Consider the following 23,977-nt stretch of genomic DNA (forward strand, 5'->3'; position numbering starts at 1 on the left):
AAGATGTCGAACTATTACTTTACGGTTAGACAAAGAAAAATTCTCATCGCCCTCATGTGACTCCTTGTGTGACTCCAAAAACTGTCGTTACAACAACCAGGAGCATTAATGACCCCAGTGACGTCAGTGGCCTTGATAACAACCCCACGGAGGTAAAACACCTGGGGCTCCGCGCCAGTCAGTCAGAACTGAAGAAGCCTCGTGGTTGAGAAGTGAAACATCCACGACCGAGATGCACAACCGAGTCCAGCTGCCCTTGATTCAGCTCTTCGTGGATGACTGATGTGTTTGATTTTCTTGCGAGAACAGTCAGGTCAATTTTTATGGTAGAGCCCAAAATCACAGTTCACAATTCACAGTCTGTACAATATGCTGTTTATTTCCACACCACTTCCACTAACAAGACGTTCTCAATCAGTTTGTGTTTTGTTCCTGCACATTTCGGAGCATGTCGGCATGCTGGGCCGCAATCCAACCATCATTACATCCAATCAGACCTCCCTGCCGAACCGTGGAGCCTCTCAGCAGTCCAGAAACAACTGCGGTACACTATGACAATGAAGCAGTGGTTAATATCGCAAAAGGCCCCCCCTCAGCGCCCATATCAGCAGCTTAATGAGACTTTTAGCGTGATGTTATTTGTATCCTTTGAGAAAAGGAAGCGGTGTAGTTGTTGCAATAGAGGAGAAGCTCAGGATTCAGGAGATGGTGTTCACTGCTAAAACGGTATGCTATGAGTAATGGCTGAGTAGATCTGTATGGAGAAAGCTTATGCATTTTGTCAGAGTAGCTGAAAATATATACGTAGTAATTTGTCATGCAGTCTGCAGATGACCTAATATGTAAATTCGAATTAATCGCATTGCATTGTACCTGCTGCATGTCACGTTTCTGGTTCCTCCTCTCAGCCTGACTGTTTTTGAAAGGTGTTAAATACTCCCCCAACATGGCCCTTGCATAATACCTTTACAGGCGAAATCCTTTGAGGTGCACTGGAGCTCCTCTCTCTGTAAAAGCTGCAGGGTTTGAACTGCAGGTAACAGCTGGCTTTTACCTCGCGGAAGACCCGCAGTCAAACACACCAAATGACAGTTCTTTGATGAGGATTTAATAGAGCGAGGCGCGAAGGTACGCGGAAACGCTGTGAAACCTGCGCTCTTCTCGTGTTCTCTATTGCTTTTCCGATTAAGCCTTTCATTCGGGATCAGATGTCAGCAGTTAGCTAACGTTTACTCATAATTAAAATATTCCGATTCAATAATGTCAGTGAAAGTACTGCAGGGATTGGATAAATTGCCATTACTGTTATCACATTCAAAGTCAAGGAATGGTTGATAAATGAAATCTATATTAACCAATACATACTCTATAGTGTTTTTCCTAGGCGCTGTGCTTAGGACCAGTTCTGTGATGTTTTTTTGTCTTTTGTATTCGAGAATGTTATATTTTTTTCTCACACATTACATGATAACAAGTAATGTGTGTTTGTCCAAAGCCTGACGTATCTTAATCCTCTGAGCCTCAGAGCTCCACTGTTGTCCAAAAACTAATAAAAACAAATCAGTGAGCCGCACCGTTGCACTGGGCCTCATATGCTTTCATTACCACCAGCGCACGCGCTGCTGTTTAATCTAACTCAGTCACACATACATCGCCCTGATGGCCGTAATACAGACACAGAAAACACAGAAATTTGACTTAATCCACGGCAGAAAATAGTCCCCAACAGAAGCCATATTTCCTCCGGTGTGAGTAGCCTTTGCTAAAATGTACAGTGCGCAGCTTGTTTAGGAAACTACTGAGCCTTATATTTAAAATATTCGAGAGGTGTGTTTAAAGAGACATCTGCAGTAGGAACCAACAAGCTCGGGGCTGAGAGTGAAAACTATTGAGAGATGGACTAAAACTACTGTTATTTTCTTTTTAATCTTTTGATTGGATTTATTGACAATACCAAAGTGTAGAATATCACCAGACTTGTCTTTTAGCCTCAGTAGAACCCAGGGGTGGGTCGGTTTTTAGAAGGCCATGTTGTTTGCCAGGTCTTTGTTTGACTTTATTTTCAATTTTAGTCAAGAGCCCTCTGCCGAGGGGTTAGCTGATACCGCTCCCATATCTCCCCGTTGAATACGGAGCCGGGCACACCAGGGTGGTTAAGCCTGGTTTAGCATCAAGACTGGGAACAGGGAGAAACAGCTAGCCTGGCTCTGTCCAAAGGCAACAAAATCTACCTACCAGCACCACTACAGCTCACTGATGGACATGTTACTATATGTTGTATTTGTTGAATTTCTAAAACCATATTTTCCAATATGAGAAACTGTTCCATTAAAGGCAACAATTGCTGTAAGAGCTAAGAGCAAGTGGTAAATGTCAGGTTCATTCAATAGAAACTGTATTTAAAATGCAGCTTTGGTTTAAAAACACATTTTATTTTGTCCTCTGCAGCCCGTACTAATCCTGATCCATCGGCACTGGAATCAAAATGCTAAAACTGCCAGGAGCAGAGCTTGTATCACGTGTGTCAGGGTTGTGTGTTGAACGACGTGGCCGATCCTTACAGGGGACCCACGGCTCGTGTCATCGGAGTGCAGCTTTTAATCCCGGCGGACAGACGTTTCAGTACAGAAGCAGCAGAAGATTGGCTGACTTCATCTGTTCTTTGCCTCTGCCGTCGAGGGGTAGTCGACGCGCCACATGTCATCACCGCTCTGTGTGTGTGTGTGTGTGTGTGTGTGTGTGTGTGTGTGTGTGTGTGTGTGTGTGTGTGTGTGTGTGCGTGTGTTTGTGTGTTTGTGTGTGTCAGTGACAGCCTCTCTATCTGTGTCCCCTCTGGATCTGTGATGTTTTATAACAGTAGAACACCAGCAACATACGAGAAACTACACTGATGCTGCTTTCAAGTCACGTGGGACAGAAGGCAGTGATGGGCAGGTTCAACCCCTCAGACGGGCCAAGATGGCAACTGTTAGTGTTACTGCTGACGAGTCAACTACGCATCCACTGTGTAAATTTGTTATTGAGCTGCGGTTGTGTGCGTTTGTCATGTAGGGGTAAAAAAGGGGTTTGTGTATTAGATTAGAATTATAAGACTCAAAAAAAAAACCCACGATTTTAACCCAGATTGAATGTCTCCATTCTAAAGTTGCTGTTTCTCGCTGCAAGAAGATACTAATCACCGCAGTTTACAGTAACCAACGTTTTACGGTGATGAGAAAAGCTTAAAAACACCACATTTCCTTTAAGTAGTTCAGAACAACACACACTGCAAATGGTGAAACTACATTGTTTGTGCTGCAAACGGTAATTTTAATGATTTTAAATTTTAAATTCCATTTCATTTCTGGTTTGTTTTTTTGTTTGTTTTTTAAAAACCAAAGTAAATAAATTTTGACTGCTTTTCTATAAAACCAGAAATATGAGCCGTAGCTATTTTGAACAACAACGTTAGCTGATGTGGAGGATCATGTTTTTTATTGGTTTTTGTTTTTTTTCTTCTTCTTTTGGTTCTCAGACCCTGCCGTATTATTCAGCACCAAATCTGAGCTTTCCCAGTTTCCCAGTTGTAATGACCACTGGGATGTTGGGACGTGGTATTTACAAGTCAGACACGGATAAACACAGTGACTTCTATATGTGGTGAACGCAGCGTAACGCTGAGCTCACACACTGACCCGTTGTGGACTAGTTACATTTGCTCACAAAACTTTCACGATGTGCACAAAAACTCAACATGCTCACTAAAATATGAGTCCTGTAATCTTTATTTTGTGCTTGGCATAATAATGTATTTCAACTGGATATATACATTTAGTTATTGCCAAAGGGTCATTTTCACCACTAAGAAACACATGATGAGAGGTGAAACTAGTAAGACCCAAAACTTACTGTGAAAAAAGTGTTCTGATTTTAAATTTCAAGATAAAAGTTAAGGCATCGACTTGGATAAAGTCTCCTTTTTAAGAAGATTCTGAGCTATTACTAAAACGAGTGTAGAAGAAAAAAGACCATCACAAACCCGATTGGCGGCTTCCACGCTGCGTTTTGCAGGTTGTGGCTCCAGGTCAGATTTAGTAGGGAAATCTGCCGGATTGCTGAATGTCACAAAGCAGGAATTTTGGTGCTGTTTCTACAGCAAACCGAGCTCTGGAGGGAAAATCGGGGGGAGGCGAGAGATGAAGCAGCAGGGTTTGTAGGACATTTTAACCAAAAGTATCTCATGATTAAACTGATGCTGTTTTTAAAAAAAAAGTGACTCCTCGGTTGCCCACGTTGTCCTGTTGGTGCTGACGGACTTTTCATTGTCTTCCGTCACCTTTAATTCTCGTCAGTCTTTGCTGACTTGGAGCGAGGAGCCAAAAATAAATCCCCACAGTCGCTCATTTGTTCAGGATCGACGTTTGCCTCCCGGAAGCCAAACATCAAAGAAAAAAATGTTGAGGTGCTTGTGAGTGGCGGCTTTCTGGAATTGGCCGTCTGTATTGAATTTTTGAGCTGTTTACTCCCCAACCAGCTCATCACGGTTAAAATTCTCACCCGGGTGGGGTTGAAAAGAAGCGTCAAAACAATCCTCTGGCTATTACAGACGCTTCCACCAACATGATTTCTATTAGATCTAAAGTTTGGGTACTTTATATTCGGGCTTGTGCGCAAAAATGGGGGCGTCTGTTAAGGGGTTGAACAGAAATGCATAAAATCGTGAATTAGAAAATCGACTACGAGCAGATAAAAGATTTCATCCTCTAGAATGACCCTAAGTGGGACCATAAAACAACCTGAGAGCCGTCTAAAACCACTAAAAATCCCAAACAGACTGGCAGAACAGCAGCCAGAAGGGAGAGCAGCAAGTTCCCAAGGCAATGATTTCAACTCGCAGAGACAGAGCAAATTTTGCAATTTCAGATCTAATTGCACCAGTTTCCGGGGAACAGTGTTTATATCAGGCTCTTGGGCGCTCAGTCAGATTTCGTTGTTTTCCATTACGTCTTTGCATTCTTTCACACCTGCAGCTGTGAAAGGTAAGATGATGACAATCTGATGCTGATGGAAATAATATAAAACTAGCTAGAGCTGCCATGATTGGAAGTCTGTCAATCATTTGAGTAATTTTTAAAGCAAAACTTTCAACCAATTCTCTGGTTCAAGCCTCTCAGTTGTAAGGATTTGCTGCTGTTTTAAATGTGTGTGTGTGTGTGTTTTGGGTGTTTGGTCAGACAGAACAAGACATTTAGAGACGTCACCTGGGGCTTGATGAAATTGTGATGGACATTTCTCACTATTTCTCACTACGACTTATCGATTAGTCGAGAAACCAATCGGCAGATTGATTGGTCATGAAAATAATCAGACTCATTTCCGCTCTAAATGTAGCCAAGACTGACTGCTGTTTGCTAACGACATAATCGTTTCTAAAATCCCTTGTTCAGGAGCTTTATTAACATCTTTCAAAGTCACTTGACTTATCCAGATCCTGTTTGATGTTTTTGGCGGTTTTTGGTTTAGCTTTGCTTTACTTGCAGATGTTTACGGGGGCCTTACACAAACTGTAGGCTTCGTGGTGTGTTGGGAAAGAGATGCCACGCTCAAAATCTGCATGGTGTGATTGTGGAATTGGTTTGAGAGTCCTGCAGGGGGATTTACCCGCTCAGTGAATCGAGGGGATTGTAAAAATTGCCTTCACCACCTGAATTGTACATTTCCTGGGCCTAATATTGAAAACACTGACCACAGAATGAGCGAGGCTTATTGTTGGCATCGCTCGCTGCGCACGCTCTAAGCCTTTTGAGTTGATTTTTGTGGGGAGGAAGACAATGGCGATTCTGGCAAGTGTTAATCGTCTCTCTTATTCTAAATGATTTATCAGCTGTTGGCGTCACTCAGGGAAACCTTGCCTTTTCATCTGAATTGTAATAAGAAAACAAGAACATTCTGTGGAAGAATGATTTTAATGTAAGGTGTTTATCCACTTACCTCCTCCCCGCACCCTCCCTGCCTCTGCCCTGCCTCTAGCGTCCTCCGCTTTTTGTTTGAACAGCTTCTCCTCATACACACAGTGCTTCCTGCTTCTTCCTCAGACACCAGTCCCTCCAGTGCAGCCGAGGCCCCGCAGCTACTATTCCATTTTCAGTCTTTCATGTATAATACAGCAGGTCCCTTCATCAAAGTGAGAATGTCTGTCAGAGCAGAGGGCAGGCCAGAGGTTCAGAGTCACAGGAGTCCAGAAGGATCTGACAGCTGTGTGTGTGTGTGTGTGTGTGTGTGTGTGTGTGTGTGTGTGTGTGTGTGTGTGTGTGTGTGTGTGTGTGTGTGTGTGTGTGTGTGTGTGTGTGTGTGTGTGTGTGTGTGTGTGTGTGTGTGTGTGTGTGTGCAATATTCAGTATCTAGATTCTGTGTTTTTATAAATAATTTCACTTTTGTCATATAGGAAAAACTGTATTTTGCAGACTACTGTTTTTCAATCTGCTCCTTTTTAAAACATCTGGGTATTTTTTTCAGCGAAAATCAGTAAAAAAAAACAAAACAAAAAAAACAATGAGCCTTATCTGTGGAAAATTTGGACTGATAGTAGCAGCTGAGGAAAGGTGTGGCGGCCATCGCCATCAGCAGGGTTCAAATCCTTAGAGAACAATAAATATTAAAAACAAAAAAGGTTGAAATCAAAAACATGGAATAAAAGTTGAGACAAAAACATTGGATGATCATATCTTGTTTTTATACTTATTTAGAGGGAGTCTGGTGCTTAATCAGCAGCTCATTTGTGCTGTTTTGTTTTTATACCCTGGTCCTGAAGAAGCACGATTTCATTTTATATTTTATATTTTATATAAATTTTATTTTTCATTTAGCTTCAAATATTTTTTGGAGGCATTGGTGTGCAAAATCTGGGTAAAAATCAGTTTAAACTGAGTTTCTACTTTAAAAAATTCCTTTTTTAAACTCCTGTTAAAACTGGTAGAAATCCTGAAGACGGTTGTTCGCCAAAACGTTGATGCTTACAAGTAAAAAATAAAAGCATGGGTTAGTTTTCCACTCCCTTTTTGGGGGGGGGGAACTGGTAGAAATTAAAATAAGCAGGCTTTTTTTAATCAGGTATGTACAAATAGACTATTTGGACTTTTGGTAGCAACAGAGGAAAAGTTGGGGTCAGAACGATCAGCCTGCTGCCAGCGCTCTGCGAAACATCATTGAATTTCATGGCAAACCAGCCATTAGATATTAAGTGCACAAAGAGAGTGGCACTAAAAGGACAGCTAAGGCTATCTGCAAAATAGAAAGCGTCTGTTCTGTTTAAGTGTATCTGTTCTGTCAGATGAGCATGAGATGGAAAAAAAAATGTGGCTGAAGGAGGAAAGATCAGGAGGGTTTTTCTGCTCTGGGGACCAGTAACACCAACAGCGAGCATCACTGAAACGTGGCTGTTTTAAAGATGCTTTGCTATGGACCAAAGTGTTTGTAAATTAAGGTACGTTATGGACTGATTATGGTGCTAAATGAGAGTTCAAGGGGATCACCAAAAATCAATAGGGACCGTCACCACTGAGACCATGAATTAACACACCAGAGTTCATGTCCGGATACTGTCTGTTTCTCTGGATCAAAGCGTTGGAAAGTCTGATAGCTGACAACCGGCGGTGACCTCGGCCTTGATGAGTCATAGCGGTCAAAGCCTAATTTACAAGCCCGGACTGACCTCAGAGACTCTCTCACTGTCTCCGTCTCTCCCCCACACAGCGGACAGTTTTTATGTAAATGTCTGCCCCGGGCCATTTTCACCGGCCAGCTCTGTTATGTCAGAATATAATCTCACCATACTGTTGGACCACTGCCAAATTATGACTCTCACACACACACACACACACGCAGTGGAGTGTAATTATCGTAATTGTGTGCAGCATTCTAGGAAACACTGCGTCAGGCCCAGGCTCCACACACTAACCTGTATGAACAAGGACCCGTTTTTCCCAGGCGCTGTGCTCTGCGGCGACTCCAAAATAGACCGGACCATTTCCTGTTGGCTATGAGATTAGACCCCATTTACAAGACTAATCTAATGAAAAGGGACAGGAAAATCACAGAGGTAATTTTTCATTTGCTGGAAAATCCTCTTAATTCAGACTAGCTCTTTTACGTACAATTTATTCAATGCAGTTTTCGAGAGACATACTGACTGCACTCGTCATTAAGTCTACCTATTCACCTGCGTTAGGAAATAATGAAAATTAGTGAATTTGAAACGGTCTTTCACAACCCGGTCCGATTACGTGCACATACAGCCGAACTGCAACAGCAGCTACGCTTTGTAGGAAAAGCGATCGCTGGCTGAATTACGTTCAGAGGCAACGAACGAGGCGCCAGGAGGCGGTCGGCGTGGATGGCGCGTGGACAAAGCTGACTGTCACACTAGAGACGGGGGTTAGGTTCAGGCAACACAAGCACCTTGGTTATGGTTAGTGGAAATTAAAAACCCTGTCCCATTTCGCAGTCCTGCTGTTTACCTACTCAGTTTTTTTGGGTTTTTTTTGGTGGGTAAACTGGATGGGATTATTCCTGTGCGCCCGTATTTACCTGTTTTTGTGTCTGTTTCCAACAGGACAGTTTTCCTGCCAGATTTGGGGGGATCCACTTTGTGAACCAGCCGTGGTACATCCATGCTCTCTACACCGTCATTCGACCCTTCCTCAAAGACAAGACCAGGAAGAGGGTAAGGCCAGAAGATCATTTCTACTTTTTTCTTTCAGCTCTCTAATATTTTTTTAGGATTGTGCACTGGGGTTCACCCTCACTACCTGCGTAGCAAAGTTCGTTGACACAACGGGCAGCTGTTTTCAGTGAAAAAAGCCACTGTCCACCACCTGCTCAGCACCAAACAGCAGACAGGCACAGTCAGAGACCAGCTGGTGGACGCAGTGGAGCATTTAGCGGCTAAAGAGGCGTCGGTGGAGACCCAGACAGGGCTCATCTGCCTCTGAAGCATTTTTATCAAACATAAGTGACAAAATTCCAACAAAGACTTGAATTACTGCCGAGGCTGATTGAACTGCATTGGAAATAATCATGTATTATTCTTAGTTTTCTATGAAATGCAAAGGTAATCAGGTGAGATTCCTTGCTCAAATTGTCGTGACTCATTTAGCAACATATTGACTTTAGATTTAAATCTGTATCACCTCAAGTTTTGCTACAAAGATCAATTAGGGAACAGGGATGTGAATGAAGGATACCACCTTTGTCTTGTTGAGTTAAGCTTCTCAGTCTTTGCGCTCTTTGAAAATCCAGACCGTCTTACTGTATGCATCCTTTTCCTGTTCAGATCTTCATGCACGGTAACAACCTGAACAGCCTCCACCAGCTGATCCACCCCGAGATCCTGCCGTCCGAGCTCGGCGGGATGATGCCGCCGTACGATATGGGCACATGGGCGCGGACGCTGCTGGACCACGCCTACGACGAGGAGACTGACTACTGTCCGGAGTCCTACACCCTGTCAGTACAAGACCTGGAGAGAGACCTGGAGAAAAACCTGTCCCCAAAAACCATGAAGAGGTAGGCTCCTCACTTCCGGCACCTCCACATTTATACCGTTGTACTGTTTTTATTTCTTTTATCTTTACATTCATGTTTTCATGGAAGTTAAGTAGAGCTCTGTACAGGCTAGTTACTGGGCAACTCCACAGCAGATGTTTATGGAAGGAAAGGTGTGCCTCTAATTATTCAATTTCCCCACCAAAAGGGAAGAGATTTCAACCAGCAACCTTCTGGTAAGATCTCTTTCTAAACTCTACACTAGCCGAGGTAACCAGACAGGTTTAAAAACTTTGATAAACCAAACTAACGAAGGGCTTGTTTAACAGGAAATTACAGCGCGTCTAGATACAAATGTGGTAAAGGGTTAAACTAAGATGGCACTTGCAGTAATCCCATTGTATGTATCAGCTTATCAACAGAATATCAGTATATTGTCAAAGTAATTATGTTATCTTTGCATAATTAGAGTAGGCAAATGAGACAATGATGTGCAGATTTTTATCTCGCACTGTGGTATTTTTGTCTTCTCCTCCCTCCTCCCACTCTTTGCCATGTAAATAATCATCCAGATTAAATAAACATTAGTCAGCAAATGATGAAATTCCATATGACAGATGAAAGATTCTTTAATTTTGATTATTTTTGTGACAGAGAGGCATTTATTATTTTGGCATTTTTGACATTAAATGTCACATATTAGAGTTTTAACACAGTAAAAGCCTAATAACAATCCGTTTAAAAGAATCTAATAAAAGGTAAATAAGTTACTGGCCTTCAAAAACTAATATTGTCTGACCTCAAAAAAATCCTACTGGTTAAATGGCAGTGTTTGTGGACACAACCCTACGGGACATTTCACCTTCAGAGTTGGGGTTCGGGTCTCTTTTCTCGGTCTTGAGAGAGAGAGAGAGAGAGAGGGTATCTGTGCTCCTATGGTTTCTTTGGCACACGACGCTGCTGCGAGAATGTTTGACATTTTATGACGCATCGTTCGCCCCATATAGGCCACCAGGCTGTATGATTCACCCTGGCAGTAAATCATCGGACCAACTGTGTGATACCAACTGACTCATTCACTCAAAGACATTTAGACTATGCAAGACGATCAACAGTATGAGCTAAGACAGCAGACTGTCACTGCGGGGCAACACAGCTCTGCCAGTTGTCAATAAATCACAATCAAAAGGAACCTGATCCGAAAAGGGCCCCATGAGGACAGTCAGAACTGGTTTGAAATAGGCTCCGGGATTATTAGACCTGATACGAAAAGCTGCCGACCCAGACAAATAGAGGAGAACTGAACTTAACAGCTCACACTCTCCATCTCAAACCAAAGAAGAAAACAAAACATATTTTTTCCCTGTGATGAACCTCTACTCGGGTTCACAGTTACTAGAAACTCTAGCGCACGCTCATGCTGATCATGTTGTGTTCTGCGTCCCTGCAGGTCTCAGTCGGTGGTGGAGCCCGGCGTCCTGAAGCGACCAGACAAAGTCAAGACCGAAGAAGACAACATGCAGCCGCTGCTCTCGCTGGACTAAACAACACACTTACAGCTCAAAGTCATACCCAAGTCAATATTTACACACAGAAATACTCTAATAGACTTACCTGTGCACATACTGTAAGTGACACACGCGCGCCCTGAAAAACACCCCACTCCAGAAAATGCTGCTCCTGCTGTTGGATTCTTGTTTCTCTTGAACTCAGTGATATCAAAATGAGCCGATACGAAGCAGACAGATGGCCAGAAGCGAGACGGACGTTCCCTCAGACTAAAGGGGATCCTAAGAGTTACTGATGGTCTTCTATATATTTATTTATTTAGTTATTTGTCAAGTGCCAATTCCAAAAACTGTAAATTCACGTCTTTAAACAATCCAGCCCCCTCAGTACGGAGCCGGGAGGCACTGGTTCGCAAACGAGTGCACAGAGAAAGAGTTGTGAAGGTGCCACAGAAAACAGTGTTTCCTACAGTTGTATATTATATGGGTGATGAGGGATGTGGAAAACTGGAAATCATATTTCAAAGAGGGCTCGGGGCTACGGTTCCCGAGCGGCCATGTTTTTTTTCCTTCTTTGTAGAGTAATTTGAAGAAATCGCCACGTTACGGCGCGAAGCACGGCTCAGGATTAGCAGAAGCGTCAATTATGAGTTTGTTCGACCTCCTGGACCCAGAATGGCAGAAAGGCAGTTAGTTTACTGGGAGGTAACTGGGTGTTAACTGGGAGTTTTGGCGTCTTTCCTGTGAAAATAATGTCTGAACTATCAGTCACGCTCCAATTATCTCTTGGAAAAGCAAAACCCCCTTTACGGTAGGAGCTGGCTCAATAAATCATCTGCTTTTTCCTTTCGGCCATTTTCTCTCTTTTTCTGACCCATATGTCACAGAGTACAGTCTTTCTTCTGCCATTAGGAAAGATACAAAGCTGCAGGCTCTTTTTAAATGACTCATGTCACCAAGTACTTCTGTGGCTGAAGATGACCAAAAGATATATTTTCAGAGTCTAATGGATGGGATGTCTGACCACATAAATAAGGCTAGATTGAATTTTATAAAAGTAACGAAAGGGCAAGCGTACCACCTCCTCCTGTTACTTTGTGACGCATTTGTTATATTTTAAGCAATAATAATCTCACTTCTGAAATGTTCGAACATTACCGCAGCAAAAACAGTATGTCAGTATTATAAGATTTCAAGAATTAGGCATTAAAGGACTGTAGTGGCATTTCTGACTGTTTTTAGACCATTTAAATCTCATGTCATTATATGGTATTAATGACTGATTATATTCTAACGCATAACCTGAGATAGAATTAATTTTTGCCTCATTCTGGGCTGCAATAAGTAGATTATTGGTGTTTGCGCAGTTGAAAATCAGAAGTATTAATTTGCAGTTGGACTCAAGGAACAGTCGAACCACATCTCATGTTCGGATAATAATTTAAAGACTTGATTGAAGGTTTTAAGAATTCATGTGCTATCATGTGATAACAAAATTACTTCAGTGATACCATTAGGCAAACTAGTGTCCAGGGTATTTTGAGCTCTAGAGGAAAATCCCCCTTTTTGGTGTTCGGCCCTCAGCGTTTGGTTCAGCAGCTACACAACAGCAGACGCTTAGAGGTGCAGTGTGGAGTTTACGACCACTAGCCGCACGATGGAGCAATGTCTTTAGGAATGGGTCACCGTTTTTCTTCGTATAATGCGTGTTGGTATGGGGCGATGCGATTCACATTCCTGCCGTGAGTTTCACGCCGTGCCACTGATCGACAGCGGCCGACGGTAACGCGCAGAGAAGCAGAGCGAAGCACTAAGAAAGGCAATGCGGAAGAAGACTGCTAGCCAGCAGAGTTGGACGGAAACGAAGCCTAAAAAAAATCGGCTTTGCAAATCCTTTAATGAGGAAGGAAAAGCGCTCAACGCATTTGTTAGACCCCAGGGAAACACGCAGGAACGGCAAATGTAAACATGACTTTTGTTTACAACACAGCTTCACAGGGCACCTTTAAGTCTCCGATGTCAAAGCTTCCTGAGAACACGTGGACACACCACCCCTGCAGACTACAGATCAATAATTTTAATCCGTTAACAATTACAAACTGAGGCTGTGGTTAACACTGGTGGACTATCGGTCTCGGGCCATAGTAAAGTTAGCAGTATTGTAAACGTGGTTGGCGTTTAGTGGGCTAAAACCTGAAGTATAAACCGTACGTGGTCCTTGTTTCAGCATTGATCGCTATTTTCAGTAAAGGTGTTTTGAGAGGATTTTGAATCTATGTTAAGTTTTATTTCAAAAGTATTATTTTAAAGCACAGTATTTAATCATATCTACAGTCAGAGTTTGGTTTAAACTCAGCAGTTAGAGGAGCTACTGCTGCAGTGTAGATACAGTAGGATATTTAAAACGACAGAGCCACTACTTCCTGTTTGCTCCACTCACTGTTTTTTATGCTTCTGACTTCCCAAAAATAATTCTTTGTACGAAACTGGCACCAGCTGGAGACACAGTTTAGGTTCTTCCAAATCAACCATTCACCGCAGGTTTATGTTGTGAAGTGCAAAAAGGTACGACAACAGCGCGTTAAGGAGGTAGACAGGCCGGCAGACAGGAAGGACTGCGACTCTGACAAGCAGAGCGGCATAACCAGGCCCAGTCGGGCTGGCAAACAGACAGCCGAGCAGATCACAGAAAAGCCGGCAGGCAGGAAGTGTGAGGTGGCCGGCCGCAACGAGAGCAGACAGCTGGAATGTTAAACTATCACACCAGCGTGCATGACATGTCAACCCCACTTACAACAGCTCAGAGGCTCTACCCTGTGCAGAGTCGAGTTAGACTGCGATCTCAGTGGTTTACCCCCTTTGGCTCAGTGTGATCTGTCTGGTTCCACCGCGGTTTAAATCAGAATAAGACGGAGATAATCTGCCACACGTGACGGCGATGCTGTCTTTTTATTTAATACGTGAACAGTCGATTAGTGCGGTCCTCTGAGAACAGACGAGAGCTGCAGAAAAACAGTCTGGGAAGCCTGTTATGATTGTAATATTTACTCTCATTACAGGGTACGTCCAGCGTAATTTCCTTTTAAATTCTCATTATTATTTGACCCTCTGCCAAACCCTGCCTGCCTTAGTTACTGTTGCTACACCTGTCAAGCTTTCTGCTCTCGCATGCCGCGGCTTAGTAGATTTACTCTCCCTGTGTTAAGACTTCGGTCTGTAGCTGACTTTTTCAAGGGTTCCCGGTGATTCGCTTTAAAACAAGAACCCTGTAAAAACACGCAGAAGATGGCTACAAACCTGATATAAGGCTAAGAGGGTGAAGCTAAAGCTGCATCTCCCAGGCAACAGCTATTTTGGAAATCGCTTGTCTTTGTTTTACTTGCAAATTCCATTTAGTCACTAGAGTCGAGTATAATGTCATTTTAAATACCCATTATTTACTCTTCGCTAAACCCCTCTCCCTTACGTTACTGTTGCTGCCCCTGTCGAGGTCTCTGTTCTTGCGCGGCACATACGCAGTTTACAATAATAATGGCGTTAGATTTACCACAATAAAATTCTTAATGACTTGGTCCTTAATTTGAGACAGAGTCGGATGAGAACAAGCTCCCCTTTTCTAGACTTGGACCATCAGTTTTGTAAGCTGAAATGAAAACTGTCTCCAGCAGATTTCATAAAGTCCAACCTTTCAATGTTTCTGCCGAATTTGCTTTACAACAAGAGCCATGTAACATCATAATGTGCTGAAAGAGTCTAAAGCACTTTTTCTTTACCCGGTATTTTAACAAGATTGTTTAGTGCAATCGAACCTCTCGATGCTTGTGATTGTGGCAAAAAGCAAAATTACACTGGATTTATTCTCCGAACCTGCACAAGGCAGCATTTTCTTCTGAAAAATCCAGACATGTCATCAGCCTAAATCCCGCAGAAACCAGCATCCACTCAGCAATATGCAAACTCTGCTGAGTCGGGTATCAGAAAGCTGAAATAGTAATCGAGCTTTGGAGAAAGAGCTTAGATAAACGATGACGACAGTGGAAAAAAAAAGAACTCGCCGATCGCACCTCGAAACCTAAACCGAAGCAATGCGATCTCTGCCAGTCCACCGGCGAGGGAAGGAGGTTGGTCGGCTACCGTCGCGAGGCCCGAGAAGAGCATCGCTACCGTAGCTTTACTCTCCGCAGAAAGTTAGGGCCGATAGTGGTAGGGGTTTCTCTGACGGTGAATGAGAAGCCCCCTAAACACCAACGATTTCCTCGTGTTTGGAAAACGCCGATCTAAAGGCTCTGTTTCAGAAGGCGACTGAAATTTGATTGGTCAGCCTGGGTGCCACCTTACATGTTCTTGTACATGGTGTCTTTTCAAATGCCCCCGTTACTTCTCAGTTATTTTGTTCTGTTTAAACCAGCTGACCTGTAAGATTGCAGTCCGCACGCTGTCTTCTCGTAATTCATTTCTTTTAGAAAATACAGGTCTCAAGTCTATTTGTCATGCACGTCGTACGTGGTTTCACATTTATTTGCTAAATGTTGTGTTCACACAGTTGATAACAAAAAATTTAACTACAGTCTATTGCGTCAACGTCATTTTTACTCCTAAACCCGTCGTCTACATTTAAGCTTCTTGGACTCATCAAGATAGTAACTACTGCCTTTTAACCCCCCAAAATAAAAAAATTCTAATATCTACACGATTCCACTTAAACAGGAATATGTTTCTGTATGTAACATTGCATATTTGACATTTTACAGCCGAGTATACCAAGGAATCGCATTCATATTGGGCGATTCTGAGGCACCATTTCCATCCTACGCACGCGTTCAGTGTTGTGAGTGGAGCACAACTGGCTTTCGTGCCAGAGGCCGGAGTATCCCTCCACAGATCAACAATGAATGCAAAAGCAGTTGCGTTGCTCAGCCTTTAAAAGGGTCCTTGTACCTGTTTTAAATCAACCGGCGCGCTAGGGAACTGTAGAACTGCCGGTTTTGACATCAGAAACCAGAAAACCGTGTTCATTGTGTGCTCTAGAGTGATTTCTGTGCATTAGCAGATACCTGAGATGACTTTTTCACAGTTTGAACACACACGCACACACACACACACACACACACACAAACACACACACTAGAGAATAATTTCAGGCCGCACAGTCGGGAGTCAGATGAGCTGTTATCAATGTCAGTCAGGCTGTGAGTCATCCAGGAGGAAATGTGAAGGAAAAACACCTATTAGTACCATATACAGGGAAACACACACTCACACAGCCACTGTAGATGCTTCCAGTTGTTAGGATATAAAGTTTACATGTAATAAACATCTGTACACTGCTTGAATATAGCAAAACTGAGTTTATCTGAATCTCACTCCGAACGTCGTGCAGGATCATTTTTAAGGTTGAAGTGTCGGAGGCTGCTTTGTTCTGTTGTGAAACGTATTGTATGTAGAGGAAAGGAAACACAGTGCGAGGACACAGGTGAAGATTTTTAATTTTATTACAGATATACTTTATCCGGTGATGCTTTGTGCTTTACCACACATTTAAGATTTTTTAAATGTTTCTTTTTTGGTCAGTATTTTATTGAAATTGCTATCTACCTTGTTTATTACGCAGGGGCAGATTGGCATATGTTGTATGAACTGTAAAGAATTATGAAGTTAGAATCTGTTTTTATTTAAGAAATTCAGCATTTTGAATGTTATTTCCGTGTTGTTGTTATGTCTCTCCTGCTGACTTTGGATCAAAGTATTGATGAATACATTTCAGACACTCAACTGTAACAGACCGGTATAGATGGCTTTCACATTTAAAAACCACTCAGGAAGCCATCCTGGAGGTCCTCCGCGGTTTTTCTCAAAGTTTTGATTTAACCATCTCAACAAAGCCGAACATAAGTAATTCATTTCTCTGCTGGGTTTAGAGTGGGGACTGTGCATCCTTTCACTTAGAATTGGTTTGTCTTTTCATAACGTCAGGTTATTGTGAGCTAACATAAATTATTGTAAACACATCAATTTTGCACGCCCATTCTAAAAGAAAGGAAAAGTAAAGCCTGCTCGCTGTAATTCTCCAATGCAAAAATAGGAAGAATTTCAACTTGCTTTGCTAATCAGAACAAAAGCCTTACATGCAAACCATGCATGAGCACGCAAGAGCCCCGAAGGACAAATTTATCAGGAGTTTGCGAGCGACAAACATTTGCAATTCACCGTAAGCAGTGCTCGCAAATCCATTTTGTGAAAAGTGAGTAGACTTTATTTTTCCTCTAGGACCTGGTGATTGCTTTTTGGATGTGCATGCTCTTTAACACACGACTAGTCACGCTAACTAAAAAACAGCATTTGAAAAGGTTGGGTTTTTTTTGGTTTTGTTTTTTTAAGTATAATCACATTATTCATTTTGACTTTATCTCGGTATGTTTACATGTTACCTTTTAACAACTACAGTAATCCACTGGTAGACCTCCATGATGGTGCAAAATGAGGGTCACGAGATATTTGTGATTAAAAAAAAAAAAAAAAAAAAAAAAACTAAACAAAAAAAAAAAGAAAGCATTTCTTCAAGTGAGGACAAAAGTTAAATCCCCGTTTGAAAAATAGACAATGAATGGCGAAATTTGTGAGGAGAGGACAGTGCTATCGGTCATAGAAATGGAATACGAGCATTGTTTGCATTCATCTAGTTTATAACGTTTGACACTAGATGGTTCTAAAAAGGGAAAAAGTCGACCTAAATGTCTGGTTTCAGTGACGTAAATGTCCTCTGCTTTTCTGTGCCTAGGAGTTTGAAAGGCAACCTTAACTTTACTGGCTAAGATACAGTAACTTCGTTTTTCCAGTTAACAGTTACTAGAACTGTCAGCGATGACGAGACATGCACCGTGTAGACCAGATAGTGATTAAATGTTCACATGAAGAGTTTTGGTCCAAAGAGAGGAGATTAAAGGGCCAGTGTGTAGGATTCAGGGGGAATTTACTGGCAGCAATGGAACATAATATTCATTATTTTGTTTTCATTGGTCACCTGAAAAAAAGAATCGTTGTGTTTTCGTCGGCCTTGAATGAGCCCTTCGTATCTCGAGAGGGAGCGGGTCCTCGTCCACGGAGCCCGCCATGTTGCACCACCATGTTACTACAGAAGCCCAGAACGGACAAACCAATCGCTGGCTCTAGAGGGCGCCTTTTGGCGTTGTTCTTTACGTCGCCTGAACGCCACCCGTATGTTCTCCTCCATGCTCGGAAAGGGAGGGGTGAGGGGAGGGGCACTCAGTTGGCTGGAGTGTGCAACCTCACCACTAGATGCCGCTAAATCCCACACACTGGTCCTTTAAAAACTGCCAGCTCTGCACATGATTTCTGACATGAAAAGAATTAAATGATTAATCGTGTTTATCTGATTTTCTGATTATTTTCAAGCGCCTTTCTTAACAATAATGCATCGTGTTGGAGTGGAACTCTCCATCACGAGCTTTGTCAGTGTACTTCAGTCTTTATGATGATTTTTATTTTTCTTGTAGAAGATTAGACTAAGAAGATTCATTTCTCACTGACTTTGACTAATGTTTCATTTATCTCAGCCAAAGCCACCTCTTCAATTAAAAATCTAATGTATTGTTTCTAATCATTAAGTATTTGTGCTTTGAAGATCTGGACACTGAATGACGCTTTTTATTGATTGATCATTTTATGATAATGAATGCATAACTCAGTTGTGATATATTTATTAATTTTAATCTCACTGTTCTATGATTGTATAGTTGCAGTAGGAGCTGTAGGAAGACCAAATTCCAAAACTGAATTGTGACGTCATTATGGAAAGCCGGTATATTATAGGAGCAAAAACTGTTCAGTCTGCAGGTGTTAAATGTATAAATGTTCTCAAAGACGATTTGCTGACATGCATTATGTAAAAAGAGCAAAATAAATATGGACACACGAGGAATTTCTCACTGGTCACATTTCTCTTGTTCCTGTTTCTTAAGGCTTGTCGGAACGCCTTAATTCTTTAACAGTGGCGCTCGAGACGTAACGCTGCCTGTGTTGGACCCCGTCGCAGCTGCAGGGAATCGGCAAATCAAGACCAAGGTATAATCCCTGGGAGCGAGGCAGGAGCCAACAAAGAAAATTTACCAGAAATGCAGAGTTTCCGTGAACAACATTTTAGCGCGCTCACTTAGACTGAAAGATGGTGCTTCACTACACTTTCCCTTAAGTGGGGAAAAAAACCAAAAAACAAGACACTTGAGCAGCTATATAATGTATAATATGTGTGTAAACTGCTTCTGACATTTTAAAACTTCTGATTAGTTTTCACTGTTAAGTAAATTTATAGCCACCTGTTGTTTTCTGTTCCACAATTAGAAAATATCTCAAGCATAAACTGGAAAAAAACAAAAAACAAAAACCAATTAAACCAAAACATTAAAACCTACCCGTCAATCATACGACAGAGTCCCCTGTCATTCCAGAGGTTGTGACCAAATGTGGGGTTTCCCCTGTCATGTCTGCCAACACGAGATCTCTGGGTCAGAACTGAAAGTGGAAATTTTGGCCGCGCAGAGGAAAACACCTGGCGGCGTAAGCGACGGCAGAGCAGACCATTCAATCAGTGACATGAAAGTGGAGGATGTCGTAATCAAAAGGGCACCTAAGAGATTTTGTTCGGTAACGCTGAAGTAATTCTAAGACCATATGTTCAGATACGAAACCTTTTAGAGTTAAAACACAACCGCTGAAGTCACTGTGCCACCATTCCCTGCGGCTGAAGGCACAATGTCAAACAGCAGGAGATGCTTTGTCGTGTTTGTTGTCCTAAACATTTAGAGCCATTCGCTCAAACATCGGTTTAATTTATGTACAACGGCTACATTCATATGAATTTATTTCCACTCGCTAATATGTTTTGGAATAAATGTGTTGCTGCCCAGAGCATGCTCATTAGCAGCGTTTTGTTTCACAGCAGGTAATCAGTGAGTATGAGGAGGTGGTTGGCAGGTCATTAAGTGCGCTTGCCTCGAACACCAGGGACCAAGGTTTAAATCCTGTCTCAGGCTTCACCTCAGTGTTTGCTTTTCTGATAAATACATATATATATATATATATTTAACTGTAGGCAAGATCTGATTTAAAAACGCTAATGGATGCACTCAGCATTTTCATTCTTATGTTATTAAACTTGAATCCAGGCAGCAATAATGTATCCTCCACACTAAGCAAGGTAAATGAGCATGTACAGTCTACATGCAGTGTTTCATTTTTTTTTGGAAAAACATTTTCTGTCGTTCTGACATCAGCCCACTAAATGTGCTCTAGGCTTTAGAAGAGAAAAACACAGTAATGACGTCACAAACATCTGCATATATTTATTCGAATTACGACTCGAAAACTGCATTGCGGTGATTTTACATATTGCACAGCAGACATTCTCAGAACTGTCCCTGAAATGCCATTTTCGCAGCCTGAAATGTCACTGGTGACATTTAATGGGCTCCTAAAATGCAACTGAGTCAGTTCGCGAGTCTTATCACATGATGACATTATACATCTCTGCTTTATGATACATGAAACAGGTAGTTTTATACTGTGTCTTTATGAAACATAGTTGAAGTGAGTGCCAAAGGTTCCATTCTGACGACGCCAAATGAAAACAACGCACAAAAAAATGTCCTCTCAAAACAAAGGCACAGTTCTTCCGGCAAACCAGTGTATACTTTTGTTTTTATCTCTTTCAGCGCGACACCCAACCAAGTGAACAGTCTCCAGATGGCAACAGATAAAATAAGCTATGATCTACAGTCTCTATACAGTGTCTGACTGCCTGCTGGTTTATGTGTATTTTACACTATGGAGTGACGCTGCACCTCAAAAATGTGTTGCTGTCTTTGTTTAAATTACACCATCATGCATATTACATAAGAAATCATTAACAAAATAAGTGACCCTTCTAAAAGAAACCAAACAACCTCAAACCATATTTGTTCAGTGGATAAAATTGCTTCAAAAACAACATTAATACAGCCCCCACCTCCGGCAATTAATCCACTCCCACTGCCGCAATTACAACACGGTCATCATCGTCCCCAGTGACTTTTAACTTCTTAGTGGATGAATGTAGCAAAGTTGAGCTGAGTTTTATATAGTTTTAGAGTCCGTTCATCGCTTTGAATTGCATGTTGAGCTCAGCCGCTACCTTCACTGCAAACCTTCGAGCCTAAGTCGGTCTTATGCATTAGATTTTTGTTCGTTTACATCGTGTTTAACAGTTACACTGACCGTAACAAAGATGTCACATCCAGTTCTGTGTACGTGACATCACGTTCGCCGCAAATCGGCACAACTTTAAATAACGCCATCGTATTTTGATTGATTTGTGTATCAAAGGAGTAGTTTGTCGTTGTGGGAAATACACTTTTCCCCTTTCTTGCCGAGAGTTAGAGGAGACGACTGATACCACTCTCACGTCGGTCTGTAAAATAGACAGACACAGCCAGCAGCTGCTTAGCTTAGCTTAGCATAAATCCTGCAAACAGGGGGAAACAGCTAGCGCGGCTCTGTCGAAAAGGGAACAGCAGCTGCCTACCAGCGTCCCTAACGCTCACTAATTTACATGCTATATCTCGTTCGTTTAATCCGTACAAGCCACCTGGGGCGGTATCTTCCCGGAGTCTTGTTGGTCCAGTCCAGCAGTCCAGCACATAAACCCCCGGATAATAAAACCGCAAAGTGTCATTTTTGCACTTTTGGTTTGTGTATGGATTAAACAAATGAAATAAAACATGTTCATTAAGCTTTACCGGTGCAAATCGAGGGATGTCATGCAGCTGTTCTTGCTCCTTTCATGTAACAGACATGGCCAGTTGTTGAGCTAAATGCCCGTGCCGCTGGCTAAACCGTATTTGAGTTTTACGGCAGCTTGCATCAGCTTGCATTATAGTTCGCTGAAGTCATCAACATATGAATCTCTTCACCCCCATGCTCATGGCTTGACTGTCCATTTTTGTGCGCATGTTAACAGGACACAAATAATGAGACCCTCGTCCTGTTTGAGTCTTGGTTTTCCCGTGTGAGACTGCGTGAAACCGTCGGCATTGTTTCTTTTATCCATGACCGTCCCACAACGAAGGTCCTCTAACCTTAAGGAAATAATTATTTTAACCTAAACTCTGATCTTTTACTGAATCTAACTGAGTGGTTTTTGTGCCTAAACCTAACCAAACCGTGACTGTTTCACAACCTTGAAACGGTCACGTCATTGTCGTTACAATGACGGCAACGGCCTGGTACAGGTGCAGGCGGTACGGTCCTATAGGTCGAATCCGAGGGTAGGTACAAAAGACCTTTATGGTCGTTAAAGTTGGAGGACTTCAGCGCCACCAAATCTCCACAGGGAGCCTTCAATGGCACGTGGCTTGGTTGGGTACTTGGTTAGTAAGAGGCTGTTCAAAGTAGTGATTTTAGAGCATTAAACAGCATAATAATCCTGGATTAAGTTTTAAATGATCAGAAAAAAAACAAAAAAACAACCCATGTCACTGACCCACGATCCCAAAATGTTCTTGCTGAGAAGATGTAGATCAACAAATACAAATATGACCTGGTCTTTGTGTAACTGTGGTTTCAGAGAAACTACTGACCAAATAAAGAATAAAGGAGTAAAAGAAGAATATGACGGCATGACATCCAAGTGAATTCTTTGCCTCGCGCAATCACACTGTACTTTTTCACAACTGCTTGCAGTATGTCACCAGAGGAAAAACCGTGCTCTTAACAGCATCATCCAGACGCATGTATTTAAACAATGTAATTAGGGATGTAGTCAAAGTTAAACAAGGCATTTCCTCCTTTAGGCTCACATGAATATTCATGAAGACTATGATCATAGTCTACCCAACCTGAACTCATGTTAAAGCACTTAAAACCATAATTACAGCACGTAGCTGCAGCTGTATGGTGTCACTAATGTCTGTTAATAACATTCATTTTTAGGGCATCCAGACAACAAAGAGGCACAACCAGGCTAGTGCTGCATCTGCCTGCTGGAATTTATGATTCATTACGAGAAAAAACAAAACATCCATCAACGAGCTAAATTTAAACACCGCTTTTTAAATTGTCATTCTAGCAACCACATGCCCTCAGTAAGTTGCCACTGCAAATGGCTGTCAGCTCTCATTTGGCCATGAAACACGAAGGCGCTTCACACTCACATTTCTCTGGCCTGATGACCTAAACCCTGCAGAGCGACAGAAGGTTAAGGGCTCGGCCTTGTTTCATGCCAACTTATTAACTCGGACTTTACTGTCAAGCCTCTGGCTAAATATTCACACTGGAAAATCGGAGCCCACGGTCAACATGTCGGGGGAGGGGGGGGCTAACAGCAAGCAATTAACGGAGATTTGACCGAGCGACAAACATTTCATTACTCTAGTGCAAGTCCCGATTCACACCAGTGATTTTAAAGGTGCATTCAGAATTAACATGAAGCAAATTGTGCGTGTGGTTCTGTGACGGCAAAAAATTTACCGAGGACTCTGGCTCTTTCTGTTGTTTTCCCACCCGTCTCCGTGTGTTCGTTTCCAGACGTACGGTTACTTTATGAACACACCTTAAGACTCTGTGGGGATCATCCTGATAGGTTTGAAGTATTATGGCCCAAGAGCCGGGCCTAATAAAACCTAATCTAAAGGGAAGAAGCTCCTCATTATTGGTCATGGGCGTGGAGGAAACTTGCCTCTCATTAGCCAGCAGGCGTCACTTTAAATCGTACACTGAAACCCCTCAAACATCAGTGCAGTTGCATTACTCTTATAAATCAGTGCGCAAGGAATCTCAAACCGCGGACGACAGTAGCGTTTTGTGCTACGATATCACGTAACCTAGCTGAAATGACCTAAAAGCACAGATGGACACTGTGCTGTGTATGATCCAATAGTTAGAAATGGTAAATGGGG

At 42.3% G+C, this 23,977-nt stretch overlaps 1 protein-coding gene across 1 annotated transcript in view; it reads left to right on the plus strand.

Annotated features, from left to right (window-relative positions):
• clvs2 (clavesin 2) overlaps window positions 1–13,516 on the plus strand; it is a 34,325-nt gene extending 20,809 nt beyond the window's left edge. The window contains exons 3-5 of the mRNA XM_040126080.1: window positions 8,591–8,701; window positions 9,311–9,543; window positions 10,973–13,516. Of these exons, the coding sequence (XP_039982014.1) occupies window positions 8,591–8,701; window positions 9,311–9,543; window positions 10,973–11,066 (438 nt within the window). The 3' untranslated portion in view covers window positions 11,067–13,516. The remainder of the gene's footprint in view (window positions 1–8,590; window positions 8,702–9,310; window positions 9,544–10,972) is intronic.
• Window positions 13,517–23,977: the final 10,461 nt, after the last annotated feature.

The sequence above is a fragment of the Xiphias gladius genome, chromosome 4 (genome assembly GCF_016859285.1).
Source record: "Xiphias gladius isolate SHS-SW01 ecotype Sanya breed wild chromosome 4, ASM1685928v1, whole genome shotgun sequence".
Lineage (NCBI taxonomy): Eukaryota > Metazoa > Chordata > Actinopteri > Istiophoriformes > Xiphiidae > Xiphias > Xiphias gladius.